Source organism: Leucoraja erinacea, chromosome 25 (assembly GCF_028641065.1).
Source record: "Leucoraja erinacea ecotype New England chromosome 25, Leri_hhj_1, whole genome shotgun sequence".
In the NCBI taxonomy this organism is placed as follows: Eukaryota; Metazoa; Chordata; class Chondrichthyes; order Rajiformes; family Rajidae; genus Leucoraja; species Leucoraja erinaceus.
Window position 1 is genome coordinate 31,679,996 of NC_073401.1, and position 12,500 is coordinate 31,692,495.

At 55.1% G+C, this 12,500-nt stretch overlaps 2 protein-coding genes across 2 annotated transcripts in view; both read left to right on the plus strand.

Moving 5' to 3' along the window:
* ran (RAN, member RAS oncogene family) overlaps window positions 1-12,500 on the plus strand; it is a 117,288-nt gene that overhangs the window by 42,296 nt on the left and 62,492 nt on the right. The window lies entirely within an intron of this gene.
* adgrd1 (adhesion G protein-coupled receptor D1) overlaps window positions 1-12,500 on the plus strand; it is a 35,930-nt gene that overhangs the window by 22,157 nt on the left and 1,273 nt on the right. Inside the window, 5 exon segments of the mRNA XM_055655544.1 lie at window positions 1-19; window positions 982-1,135; window positions 1,978-2,044; window positions 5,196-5,354; window positions 10,414-10,540. The exon segment at window positions 1-19 is cut by the window's left edge and continues 93 nt beyond it. Coding sequence (XP_055511519.1) covers window positions 1-19; window positions 982-1,135; window positions 1,978-2,044; window positions 5,196-5,354; window positions 10,414-10,540 — 526 coding nt within the window.

A 12,500-nucleotide genomic window follows, 5' to 3' on the forward strand; every position in this document is an offset into this window, starting at 1 on the left:
CCGCTTCAGCCCGGACACGGTCAGTCCCAACGCCACCGCCGGAACCGATCGGGAATAGTGTGGGAATCTCGGGAAGTGTGTGGGAATCTTGGGAATGGTGTGGGAATCTTGGGAATGGTGTGGGAATCTCGGGAATGGTGTGGGAATCTCGGGAATGGTGTGGGAATTGGGGAGTGTGGGAATCTCAGGAAGGGTGTGGGAATTTTGGGAATGATGTGGGAATTTGGGAAGGGTGTGGTAATCGATGGGGGGGGTTGATGGGGGGAGGATCGATGGGGGGGGGGGTCGATGGGGGGGTGCGAGGAGGGGTGCGAGGAGGGTGGATATCGATGGGGGAGGGGGTCGATGGGGGGGGTCGATGGGGGAGGGGGGTCGATGGGGGGGGGATCGATGGGGGGGGGATATCGATGGGGGGGGGGATGGGGGGGGGTCGATGGGGGTGGATATCGATGGGGGGGTCGATGGGGGGGGGGATCAATGGGGGGGGGGATCGATGGGGGGGGATCGATGGGGGGGGGGGGATATCGATGGGGGGGGTCGATGGGGGGGGGTCGTCGGGGGGGGTATCGATATCGATGGGGGGGGTCGATGGGGGGGGGGGTCGATGGGGGGTGGATCGATGGATGGGGGGGGTGGATATCGATGGGGGGGGTCGATGGGGGGGGATCAATGGGGGGGGGGGGGGGGATGGGGGGGGATCGATGGGGGGGGGGGGTCGATGGGGGGGGATATCGATGGGGGGGGTCGATGGGGGTGGGATATCGATGGGGGGGGGGGGGGGGGGGCGAGGAGGGGTGGATATCGATGGGGGTGGGGGGCGATGGGGGGGGTCGATGGGGGGGTCGATGGGGGGGATCGATGGGGGGGGGGTCGATGGGGGGGGATCGATGGGGAGGGGTCGATGGGGGGGGCGAGGAGGGGTGGATATTGATGGGGGGGGATCGATGGGGGGGACTGATGGTCCTGTGTTTCCATGCCCAGCTTCCCTGCAAGGTGTCGGCCATCCTCCTGCACTTCCTGTTCCTGTCCACCTTCTCCTGGATGTTGGTGGAAGGCCTCCACCTCTACAACATGGTGGTCAGGGTCTTTGGGTCCGAGGACAGCAAGCACGTCTACTACTACAGTATAGGCTGGGGTGAGTGTACGCAGCTGAGGACGACTCTCACTTCAGTTTCTGTTTGGGTAGAAAAGGAACTGAGAGTCTAGATACATAGCTGGAGAAACTCAGTCGGACAACCAATGGCATGTTGGCCTTCATAACAAGAGGAGTCGAGTATAGGAGAGGTTCTTCTGCAGTTGTATAGGGCTCTAGTGAGACCACACCTGGAGTATTGTGTACAGTTTTGGTCCCCAAATTTGAGGAAGGACATCCTTGCTATTGAGGGAGAGCAGCGTAGGTTCACCAGATTGATCCCTGGGATGGCGGGACTGTCAAATGAGGAAAGATTGAAAAGACTAGGCTTGTATTGACTGGAGTTTAGAAGGATGAGGGGGTTTCTTATAGAAACATATAAAATTATAAAAGGACTGGACAAGCTAGATGCAGGAAAAATGTTCCCAATGTTGGGCGAGTCCAGAACCAGGGGCCACAGTCTTAGAATAAAGGGGAGGTCATTTAAGACTGAGGTGAGAAAAAACTTTTTCACCCAGAGAGTTGTGAATTTGTGGAATTCCCTGTCACAGAGGGCAGTGGAGGCCAAATCACTGGATGGATTTAAGAGAGAGTTAGATAGAGCTCTAGGGGCTAGTGGAATCAAGGGATATGGGGAGAAGGCAGGCACGGGTTATTGATAGGGGACGATCAGCCATGATCACAATGAATGGTGGTGCGTGTGGCGTGTCAGACACCATGCGTGTGGTGTTGGCGTGTCAGACACCATGCATGTGGTGTTGGCGTGTCAGACACCATGCGTGTGGTGTTGTCGGTCTGCGAAGGCAGGGTGGGTGCTGGGGCTGACGTGTTCTCTCTCCCTGCAGGCTCCCCGCTGGTGATCTGTGTCATGTCCGTCACCTCCACCTTCCACAGCTACGGCACGGCCGACAAGTAAGTCTCCCCGCGACCACGCGTGTGTTAGACACACACACGCACACACATACACATACACACACACGCACACACACACACACACACACGCACACACACACACCCACACACACACACACGCACGCACGCACACACGCACACGCACACACACACGCACGCACACACACACGTGTACACACACACACACGGCACTTTACGCTTATACCAAGCCTATGACCCCGGTTGTGTGTGTGTGTGTGTGCGTGCGCGCGTGTTTGTGTGTTTGTGTGCGTGCGTGTGTGCGTGTGTATACATGTGTGTGTGTGTGTGCGTGTGTGTGTGCGTGTGCGTGTGTGTATACATGTGTGTGTGTGTATATGTGTGTGTGCGTGTGTATACATGTGTGTGTGTGTGTGTATGTGTGTGTGTGTATACATGTGTGTGTGTGTGTGTGTACGTGTGCGTGTGTATATACATGTGTGTGTGTATACATGTGTGTGTGTGCTGCCTGTACGGAGTTTGCACGTTCACCCTGGGGCCTGCGTTACTCCGGGCGCTCCGGTTTCCTCCCACACTCTAAAGACGTGCAGGTTTGTAGGTTAATTGGCTTTGGTGTAAATGTAAAAATTGGGCCTAGTGTGTGTGTAGGATAGTGTTAGTGTGCGGGGATCGCTGGTCAGCACGGAACCGGTGGGCCGAAGGGCCTGTTTCCACACCAACACTATCCTACACACACTAGGGCCAATTTTACATTTACACCAAGCCAATCAACCTACAAACCTGCACGTCTTTGGAGTGTGGGAGGAAACCGAAGATCTCGGAGAAAACCCACGCAGGTCACGGGGAGAACGTACAAACTCCGTACAGACAGCACCCGTAGTCGGGATTGAACCCGGGTCTCTGGCGCTGTGAGGCAGCAGCTCTACCCGCTGCACCACCGTGCCGCATGGCCCCTAATGTTACAGTGAATGAGACTCAATGGGACGACTTTGAAACGATTACCGTGACTTGGGTGGAGGAGGCCCAGGACAGAGAGGTCAGTGTGGGAATGGGAGACGCTGCCTGTCCCGCTGAGTTCCTCCAGCATTTTTGTGCTTTGCTCCCGATTCCAGCACCTGCAGTTCCTCGTGCCTGCAAAGGGACTAAATGCCTGGGTGTTGCAGGGAGTGAGCGAGATGGCGGGTGCAGCATAAACTGGTCGAGGCCACGCTGCCCTTACAGCGATCCCAGCCCAGCCCAGCCCAGCCCAGCCCAGCCCCAGCCCAGCCCAGCCCAGCCCAGCCCCGCCCAGCCATGTTTCCTGCACGCAGGCTCTGCTCAGTAAACAACCCTTCTCTGCACAGTTAATTAGTTCCTGATATTTCAGCGTGGAGAGTTGCCCATCTCACATCGTCCAGCAATTAATATCATTGGCAGAAGGAGCGGAGGGAACGGGGGAGAGATCTGGTGGAAAACACAGAGACGTGGAGCGCACGGGGTCACCGTGGCAACTGCACCATCCCCCACTCTCCCACTTGCCAACCTCTTGCAAAGGGCTAGTACGGGCAGGATGGGCCCAATGGCCTTTGTTCGTGCCGATGGAAAGAGTTTGTTTAATCTCCAGCCTGAGATTAATTTAAAAATGTTCCCCGATGTTGGGGGAGTCCAGAACCAAGGGGTCACACAGTTTAAGAATAAGGAGTCGGCCATTTAGCACTGAGATGAGGAAAAACGTTTTCACCCAGAGAGTTGTGGTATTGTATTGTATTGTATTGTATTGTATTCAAATTTATTGTCATTGTCTCAATTAGAGACAACGAAATGAATTTCCCTTTACAGTCAGTATCATAATAAAAATAAATAAATGTTAAATAATAAAACATATTAAAAATAAAATAGAATTTAAAAAAAAAGCACAAACACAGAAAGTCCACGACACGACACAACACAGTGGCACCAAGGTGAGGAAGGCACCATAGTCCAGCCAGCCTCCCCTCCGATCTTCCCAGATGTTCATCCGTGGTCTGGGCCTTCCGAGCACCCGCAGTCGCCGCCCCGGGTGGCCCGATGTTCAGGCCCTCACGCCGGGCTGGTGGAACGCCGACGCCGAACCCCGACGGTGAGCATCCTCCTCAGCGGCCCGGACCTTCTGATCAGCCGCCTCCCGCTGCCGGAGTCTGCAGCTCCCGAGTCCACAGGCCGAGCCGGGTAGAGTCGCAGGACCCCGCACTGTCCATCAGCGCCGCCCGCGTTGGGAGCTCCGCAAACCGCAGCTCCGTGATGTCGGTGCAGCAGGTCCAGCACTCCGGGCTCCAGACGGCGACCCCCGGTAAGGCATCGCCAACCCCGCGATGTTCCAGCGCTGTCCCGCCGCTGCTGGAGCTCCGGTCGATCCCGGCAGGAAAGGCCGCGCCAATCCAGGTAGGTAGGCCGCTGTTGGGGGAGGGGGGGGGGGGGCGAGGACGTGACTCGAATAATAGTCGCGTCCTCACCAGGAAGCGGCTGAAGGACGGTATCCCCCGCACCGTGCCCTCTTCCCCCACATAAAGAGATTAAAAAAATCATAAAAAACACACATCAACATAACTAAAAAAACAAAAGAGCAAAAAGATACCGGGCTGAAGGTGGAGGCTGCTGGCACCAGCGCCACCGGAAGTACAATACTCCGAATCTGTGGAATTCTCCGCCACAGAAGGCAGTGGAGGCCGATTCACTGGATGTTTTCAAGAGAGCTCCTAGGGCTAACGGAATAGATATAGGGAGAAGGCAGGAACGGGGTTACTGATTGTGGATGATCAGCCGTGATCATATTGAATGGAGCTGCTGTAATTTCGGAGGACAGAGGCAAATAAATAAATGACGGGTCTTTGTCCCAAACATTATGGAGGGCCCTGCAGGTTTGAGGTGAGAGGGGAAAGATTTAATAGGAACCTGAGGGGCAACCTTTCATACAGAGGGTGGTGGGTGTATGGAATGAGCTGCTGGAGGAGGTGGATTAGGCAGGTACTATAATATTATTTAAGAAACATTTGGACAGGTACATGTATGGGACAATATGGGGCAAAGGCAGGCAGGTGGGTCGGAATGGGCAGGTTGGGCTGAAGGGCCTGTTTGCACACTGTAAGGGTTGTCTGGTTAGATGACCATTGGGGGCGGAATGCTGAACCCCCAGAGCCTGAGGGGTGACCCACAGACAACGGGCCGGTTTATTAATTGGGCGATTAGCACTAACGGTCGATTCATCTCCTCTCCGTCTTCAGGTGAATGTCGGAATTCTCATCGCCGTGACTCGTATCATATCCAGAATCAGCATGGACAACTACAAGGTTCACCGCGACACTAATGCCTCCAAGTAAGTCAGGCCCTTCAGCCCAACACATCCCTGCTAACCCAGCTGCCACATTGCCATTGTCCCACTTGCCCAAACCTGCCCCACATCCCTCCAAACCTTTCCCATCCACGCCCCGTACACTGGTCTAGTTTAGAGATACAGCTCAGAAACAGGCCCTTCGGCCCATCGAGTCCGTGCCGACCAGCGATCCCCCTGTACACTAACACTATCCTACACACACTGGGGACAATTTACACTTATACCAGGTATACAAACTCAAGCCAATTAACCTACAAACCTGCACGTCTTTGGAGTTTGGGAGGAACATTCCGGTAATGTTGGACTCCCCTCAGAGGCCGTGACCTCTGTTGGTCCGGCTATACGGACAATCCGGGCAAGGCCCTGGGACCAGGGATGCCGGGATATCGGCAATGGTGGATCTGAACTGGCCAAACTGTGCCGTGCCCAACATACTCCAACCTTCACATTCTGAACCTGCAATCCTTGCAGAATACTCACAGATGTATTTGAAGCTGTTTTGGCTTCTTCAGACGGCTGTGGAGGCCACAAGTCAGTGGATATGTTTAATACAGAGATAGATAGATTGTTGATTAGTGCGGGTGTCAGGGGGGTTATGGGGAGAAGGCAGGAGAATGGGGTTAGGAGGGAGAGATAGATCAGGCACAATCCCACAAACACTCACACACTTACACACACACACGCGCGCACACACACGCACGCTCACAGACACACACACACACACACACACACACACACACATACAGACAGACGCACGCACACGCACACTCACAGCCACACACACACACACACATACACACACATACACACACATACACACACACTCACACACACACACACACACGCACACTCACACACACACACACACACACACACACACACACACACACACACACACACACACACACACACACACACACACACACACACACACACACACACACACACACACACACACACACACACACCACACACACTGCCACCAAGCTGGGTTCTTTACCAATGAGATCTTGTACAGCGGGGGTGTGAGTAGTCGCTGATAGATTAAATAACATGAGTCGATGATGAGCAGCCAACTCCACTGGCAGTTGGCGACATCTCACCACAAACTCTGCCCTGAGACTAATCCACATTTCCAAACTGTTCCCCTTTCGGGGGACCAATTGCTTCTTTGACATTAGCAGTAAATTACAGGGCTGTATTGAGGAATGCTTAATACATCTGGAAATGATATGTAAATGCTGCTTGCTCTGATCAGAGGCAGCGGATTCAATAAATCTCAACACATCAGGCCAAAAGACCAACATTGACATCAGGCCCTTCGGCCCCACCGAGTCTGTTCCGACCATCGATCACCCGTTCACACTAGTTCTATGTAACCCTCACTAAAACAAACAGAATAGTGAATGGCCTGGATAGAGTGGATGTGGAGAGGATGTTTCCACTAGTGGGAGAGTCTAGGACTAGAGGTCACAGCCTCAGAATTAAAGGATGTTCTTTTAGGAAGGAGATGAGGAGATATTTATTAGAAACGTAGACAATAGGTGCAGGAGTAGAGGCCATTCGGCCCTTCGAGCCTGCACCGCCATTCAATATGATCATGGCTGATCATCCAACTCAGTATCCTGTACCTGCCTTCTCTCCATACCCCCTGATCCCTTTAGCCACAAGGGCCACATCTAACCCTCTTAAATATAGCCAATGAACTGGCCTCAACTACCTTCTGTGGCAGAGAATTCCAGAGATTCACCACTCTCTGTGTGAGAAATGTTTTTCTCATCTCGGTCCTAAAATATTTCCCCCTTATCCTTAAACTGTGACCCCTTGACCTGGACTTCCCCAACATCGGGAACAATCTTCCTGCATCTAGCCTGTCCAACCCCTTAAGAATTGTCAGAGGGTGGTGAATCTGTGGAATTCTTTGCCGCAGACGGCTGTGGAGGCCACAAGTCAGTGGATATATTTAAGGCAGAGATAGATAGATTGTTGATTAGTGCGGGTGTCAGGGGTTATGGGGAGAAGGCAGGAGAATGGGGTTAGGAGGGAGAGATAGATCAGCCATGATTGAATGGCGGAGTAGACTTGATGGGCCGAATGGCCTAATTCTGCCCTTATGACCTTATGATCCCACTTTCTCATCCCCTCCCTGCATTTTACACAAGGCCGATTAACTTACCAACCCGAATATAGACACAAAACGTGGGAGTAACTCAGCGGGACAGGCAGCATCTCTAGAGAGAAGGAATGAGTCACCAATTCTGTCTCTCCAGAGATGCTGCCTAGCTTCGGTGTAAACCAGCATCTGCAGTTCCTTCCTACAAACCTGCACGACTTTGGGAGTGTGGGAGGAAACCGGAGCACCCGGAGAAAACCCACGCAGGTCACGGGGAGAACGTGCAAACTCCGTACAGACAGCGCCCGTGGTCAGGATCGAACCCGGGTCTCTGGCGCTGTGAGGCAGCAGCTCCACCCGCTGCGTATCTAAATATGGAGTTGAGAACACTGGCTGTACTGTTTACACACTGCGGGGAAGGTGTAATTAGTTTGAATGCCGGCTATAATTGAATACATGAACAAGTTTGCTCGTGAACCTGCTGCCAACGTTGATTATGGAGCTGATGCAAGAGTTGAATTAAAAGGGGGCAGTGGATTATTGTAGCTGGCAGGGGGATTATGTCAGGAACAAGTTGTAGCTTTACTGACTGAGGTCGCCGGCCCTTCCGGGTTTCGGCCCGAAACGTTGCCTATTTCCTTCGCTCCATAGATGCTGCTGCACCATAACTCAGCGGGTCAGGCAGCATCTGTGGAGAACATGGATAGGTGACGTTTCACAGAGTGCTGGAGTAACTCAGCGGGTCAGGCAGCATCTGTGGAGAACGTGGATAGGTGACGTTTCACAGAGTGCTGGAGTAACTCAGCGGGTCAGGCAGCATCTGTGGAGAACATGGATAGGTAACGTTTCACAGAGTGCTGGAGTAACTCAGCGGGTCAGGCAGCATCTGTGGAGAACATGGATAGGTGACGTTTCACAGAGCGCTGGAGTAACTCAGCGGGTCAGGCAGCATCTGTGGGGAACATGGATAGGTGACGTTTCACAGAGTGCTGGAGTAACTCAGCGGGTCAGGCAGCATCTATGGAGCTAAGGAAATAGGCAACGTTTTGGGCCGAAACCCATAAGGGTTTCGGCCCGAAACGTTGCCTATTTCCAGAAGGATTTCGGCCCGAAATGTTGCCTATTTCCTTAGCTCCATAGATGCTGCTGCACCATAACTCAGTGGGTCAGGCAGCATCTGTGGAGAACATGGATAGGTGACGTTTCACAGAGTGCTGGAGTAACTCAGCGGGTCAGGCAGCATCTGTGGAGAGAAGGAATGGGTGACGTTTCGGGTTGAGACCATTCTCCAGACTGGTTAGGGAAAAGGGAACGATATAGATGATGATGTGGAGAAATAAAGAACAATGAATGAAAGATTAACGATGACAAAGGTAACAGGCCGTTGTTAGCAGTTTGTTGGGTGAGAACGAGAAGCTGGTGCGACTTGGGTGGGGGAGGGGATGGAGAGAGAGGGAATGAGGGAGAGAGGGTGCAGCAGGCAGTAAAGAAAGCGAATGGTATGTTAGCTTTCATTGCAAAAGGATTTGAGTATAGGAGCAGGGAAGTTCTACTGCAGTTGTGCAGGGTCTTGGTGAGACCACACCTGGAGTATTGCGGACAGTTTTGGTCTCCAAATCTGAGGAAGGACATTATTGCCATAGAGGGAGTGCAGAGACGGTTCACCAGACTGATTCTTGGGATGTCAGGACTGTCTTATGAAGAAAGACTGGATAGACTTGGGTTATACTCTCTAGAGTTTAGAAGATTGAGAGGGGATCTTATAGAAACTTACAAAATTCTTAAGGGGTTGGACAGGCTAGATGCAGGAAGATTGTTCCCGATGTTAGGGAAGTCCAGGACAAGGGGTCACAGCTTAAGGATAAAGGGGAAATCCTTTAAAACCGAGATGAGAAGAACTTTTTTTCATGCAGAGAGTGGTGAATCTCTGGAACTCTCTGCCACAGAGGGTAGTTGAGGCCAGTTCATTGGCTATATTTAAGAGGGAGTTAGATGTGGCCCTTGTGGCTAAGGGGATCAGGGGGTATGGAGAGAAGGCAGGTACGGGATACTGAGTTGGATGATCAGCCATGATCATATTGAATGGCGGTGCAGGCTCGAAGGGCCGAATGGCCTCTACTCCTGCACCTAATTTCAATGTTTCTATGTTTCTATGGAATGCCGGGGCTACCTGAAGTTGGATAAATCAATCTTCATACCACTGGGGTGCAGGCTGCCCAAGCTGAATATGAGATGCTGTTCCTCCAGTCTCCTGATGAAATGTCCGCGTGTGGTCTCTGCTGTACACCTGCCGAGGCTCAGCTCGGGGAGAGACCCCTTGCAGCGTTGTTCACCAGTGATCGACACCGCTCTGAGCTGATGGCCTGCGCATTTACGCTGCATCTGCCCAGATCTTTAATCCCCAGCTGGGACGGCGGAGATGACAGGTTTAGTGCTCTGCTTTGTCAGCTGAGAGCTTGTTATCCCTGATTTGTGCAGCGTTCTGTTTCGCTGTCAGGAGATGGCCAGTTCCCCAACGCCCGCTCGCAATAACAAGAGAAAACCCTCAGAACAAATCTGCTAACTTCCTGTCAGAGGATTTGCAGGAAAGATTTGACAAATAGACGGTAACAAGATATCTCCTCCTGAGACCATCGACAGCATTAGAGTCACAGAGTCACAGTGTGGAAACAGGCCCTTCAGCCCAACATACCCATACTGGCCCACATGCCCCAGCTACACTAGTCACATAGTGATACAGTGTGGAAACAGGCCCTTCAGCCCAACTTGCCAATACTGGCCCACATGCCCCAGCTACACAGGTCACAGAGTGATACAGGGGGTGGTAGAGGATGTGGGGTGGGGCGGGGCGGGGGGGTGAGGTGGGACTGGGGGTTGGAGTGAGACGGACCTCACTGACCACACTGACCACCTCCCCTTGCCCACCAGGCTGACCGTGAAGGCAGTGGCCGTGCTGCTGCCCATCCTGGGCATCTCGTGGGCGTGTGGAGTGTTGGCCATCAACAACTATGCCCTATTCTTCCAGTACATGTTTGCCTTCTTCAACTCTCTGCAGGTAACTCCGTCCCCCCAACCCAGTCCCAGCCCCAGTCCCAGTCCCAGTCCCAGTCCCAGTCCCAGTCCCAGTCCCCAGCCCAGTCCAGTCCCAGCCCAGTCCCAACCCAGTCCCAGTCCCAGTCCCAACCCAGTCCCAGTCCCAGTCCCAGTCCCAGTCCCAGTCCCAGCCCAGTCCCAGTCCCAGCCCAGTCCCAAACCAGTCCCAGTCCCAGTCCCAGTCCCCGTCCCAGTCCCAGTCCCGTCCCAGTCCCAGTCCCAGTCCCAGTCCCAGGCCCAGTCCCAGTCCCAACCCAGTCCCAGTCACAGACCCAACCCAGTCCCAGTCCCCAGTCCCAGCCCAGTCCCAGCCCCAGTCCCAGCCCAGTCCCAGCCCAGTCCCAGTCCCAGTCCCGTCCCAGTCCCCAACCCAGTCCTAGTCCCAGTCCCAGTCCCAACCCAGCCCAGTCCCAGTCCCCCAGTCCCAGTCCCAGTCCCAGCCCAGTCCCAGTCCAGTCCCCAGTCCCAGCCCAGTCCCAGTCCAGTCCCAGCCCAGTCCCAGTCCCAGTCCCAGTCCCAGTCCCAGTCCCCCAGTCCCAGTCCCAGTCCCAGCCCAGTCCCAGCCCAGTCCCAGTCCCAGCCCAGTCCCAGTCCCAGCCCAGCCCCAGTCCAGTCCCAGCCCAGTCCCAGTCCCAGTCCCAGTCCCAGTCCCCCACCCAGTCCCAGTCCCAGTCCCAACCCAGTCCCAGTCCCAGTCCCAACCCAGTCCCAGTCCCAGTCCCAGTCCCAACCCAGTCCCAGTCCCAGTCCCAGTCCCAGTACCCAGTCCCAGCCCAGTCCCAGTCCCAGTCCCAGCCCAGTCCCCCAGTCCCAGTCCCAGTCCCAGTCCCAGTCCCAGTCCCAGTCCCAGTCCCAGTTCCCCAGCCCCAGTTCCAGTCCCAGCCCCCCAGTCCCAGTCCCAGTCCCAGTCCAGCCAGTCCCAGTCCCAGTCCCAGTCCCAGTCCCAGCCCCAGTCCCAGTCCCAGTCCCCCAGTCCCAGTCCCAGTTCGTCCCAGTCCCAGTCCCAGTCCCAGTCCCAGTCCCAGTCCCAACCAGTCCCAGCCCAGTCCCAGTCCCAGTCCCAACCCAGTCCCAGCCCAGTCCCAGTCCCAGTCCCACCAGTCCCAGTCCCAACCCAGTCCCAGTCCCAGCCCCATCCCAGTCCCAGCCCAGTCCCAGTCCCAGTCCCAGTCCCAGTCCCAGTCCCCAGTCCCCCAACCCAGTCCCAGTCCCAGTCCCAGTCCCCAGCCCCGTCCCAGTCCCAGTCCCAGTCCCAGTCCCAGTCCCAGTCCCCCAGTCCCAACCCAGTCCCAGCCCCATCCCAGTCCCAACCCAGTCCCAGTCCCAGCCCAGTCCCAGTCCCAGTCCCAGTTCAGTCCCAGTCCCAGTCCAGTCCCAGTCCCAGTCCCAGTCCCAGCCCAGTCCCAACCCAGTCCCAGTCCCAACCCAGTCCCAGTCCCCCCCCCACAGCCCAGTCCCAGTCCCAGTCCCAGTCCCAGTCCCAGTCCCAGTCCCAGTCCCAGTCCCAGTCCCAGCCCCAACCCAGTCCCAGTCCCAGTCCCAGCCCAACCCCAATCCCAGTCCCAGCCCCAACCCAGTCCCAGTCCCAGTCCCAGTCCCAGTCCCAGTCCCAACCCAGTCCCCCAGTCCAGTCCCAGTCCCACCCAGTCCCAGTCCCAGTCCCAATCCAGTCCCAGCCCAGTCCCAGTCCCAGTCCCAATCCAGTCCCAACCCAGTCCCAACCCAGTCCCAACCCAGTCCCAGCCCAGTCCCAGTCCCAGCCCCAGCCCAGACACAATCCAACACAAACCCAGTACGCGAACTTTACGTTTACACCAAGCCAATTAACCTTCAAACCTGCACGTCTTTGGAGTGTGGGAGAAAACCGAAGATCTCGGAGAAAACCCGCGCTGGTCACGGGGAGAGAACGTGCAAACTCCGTA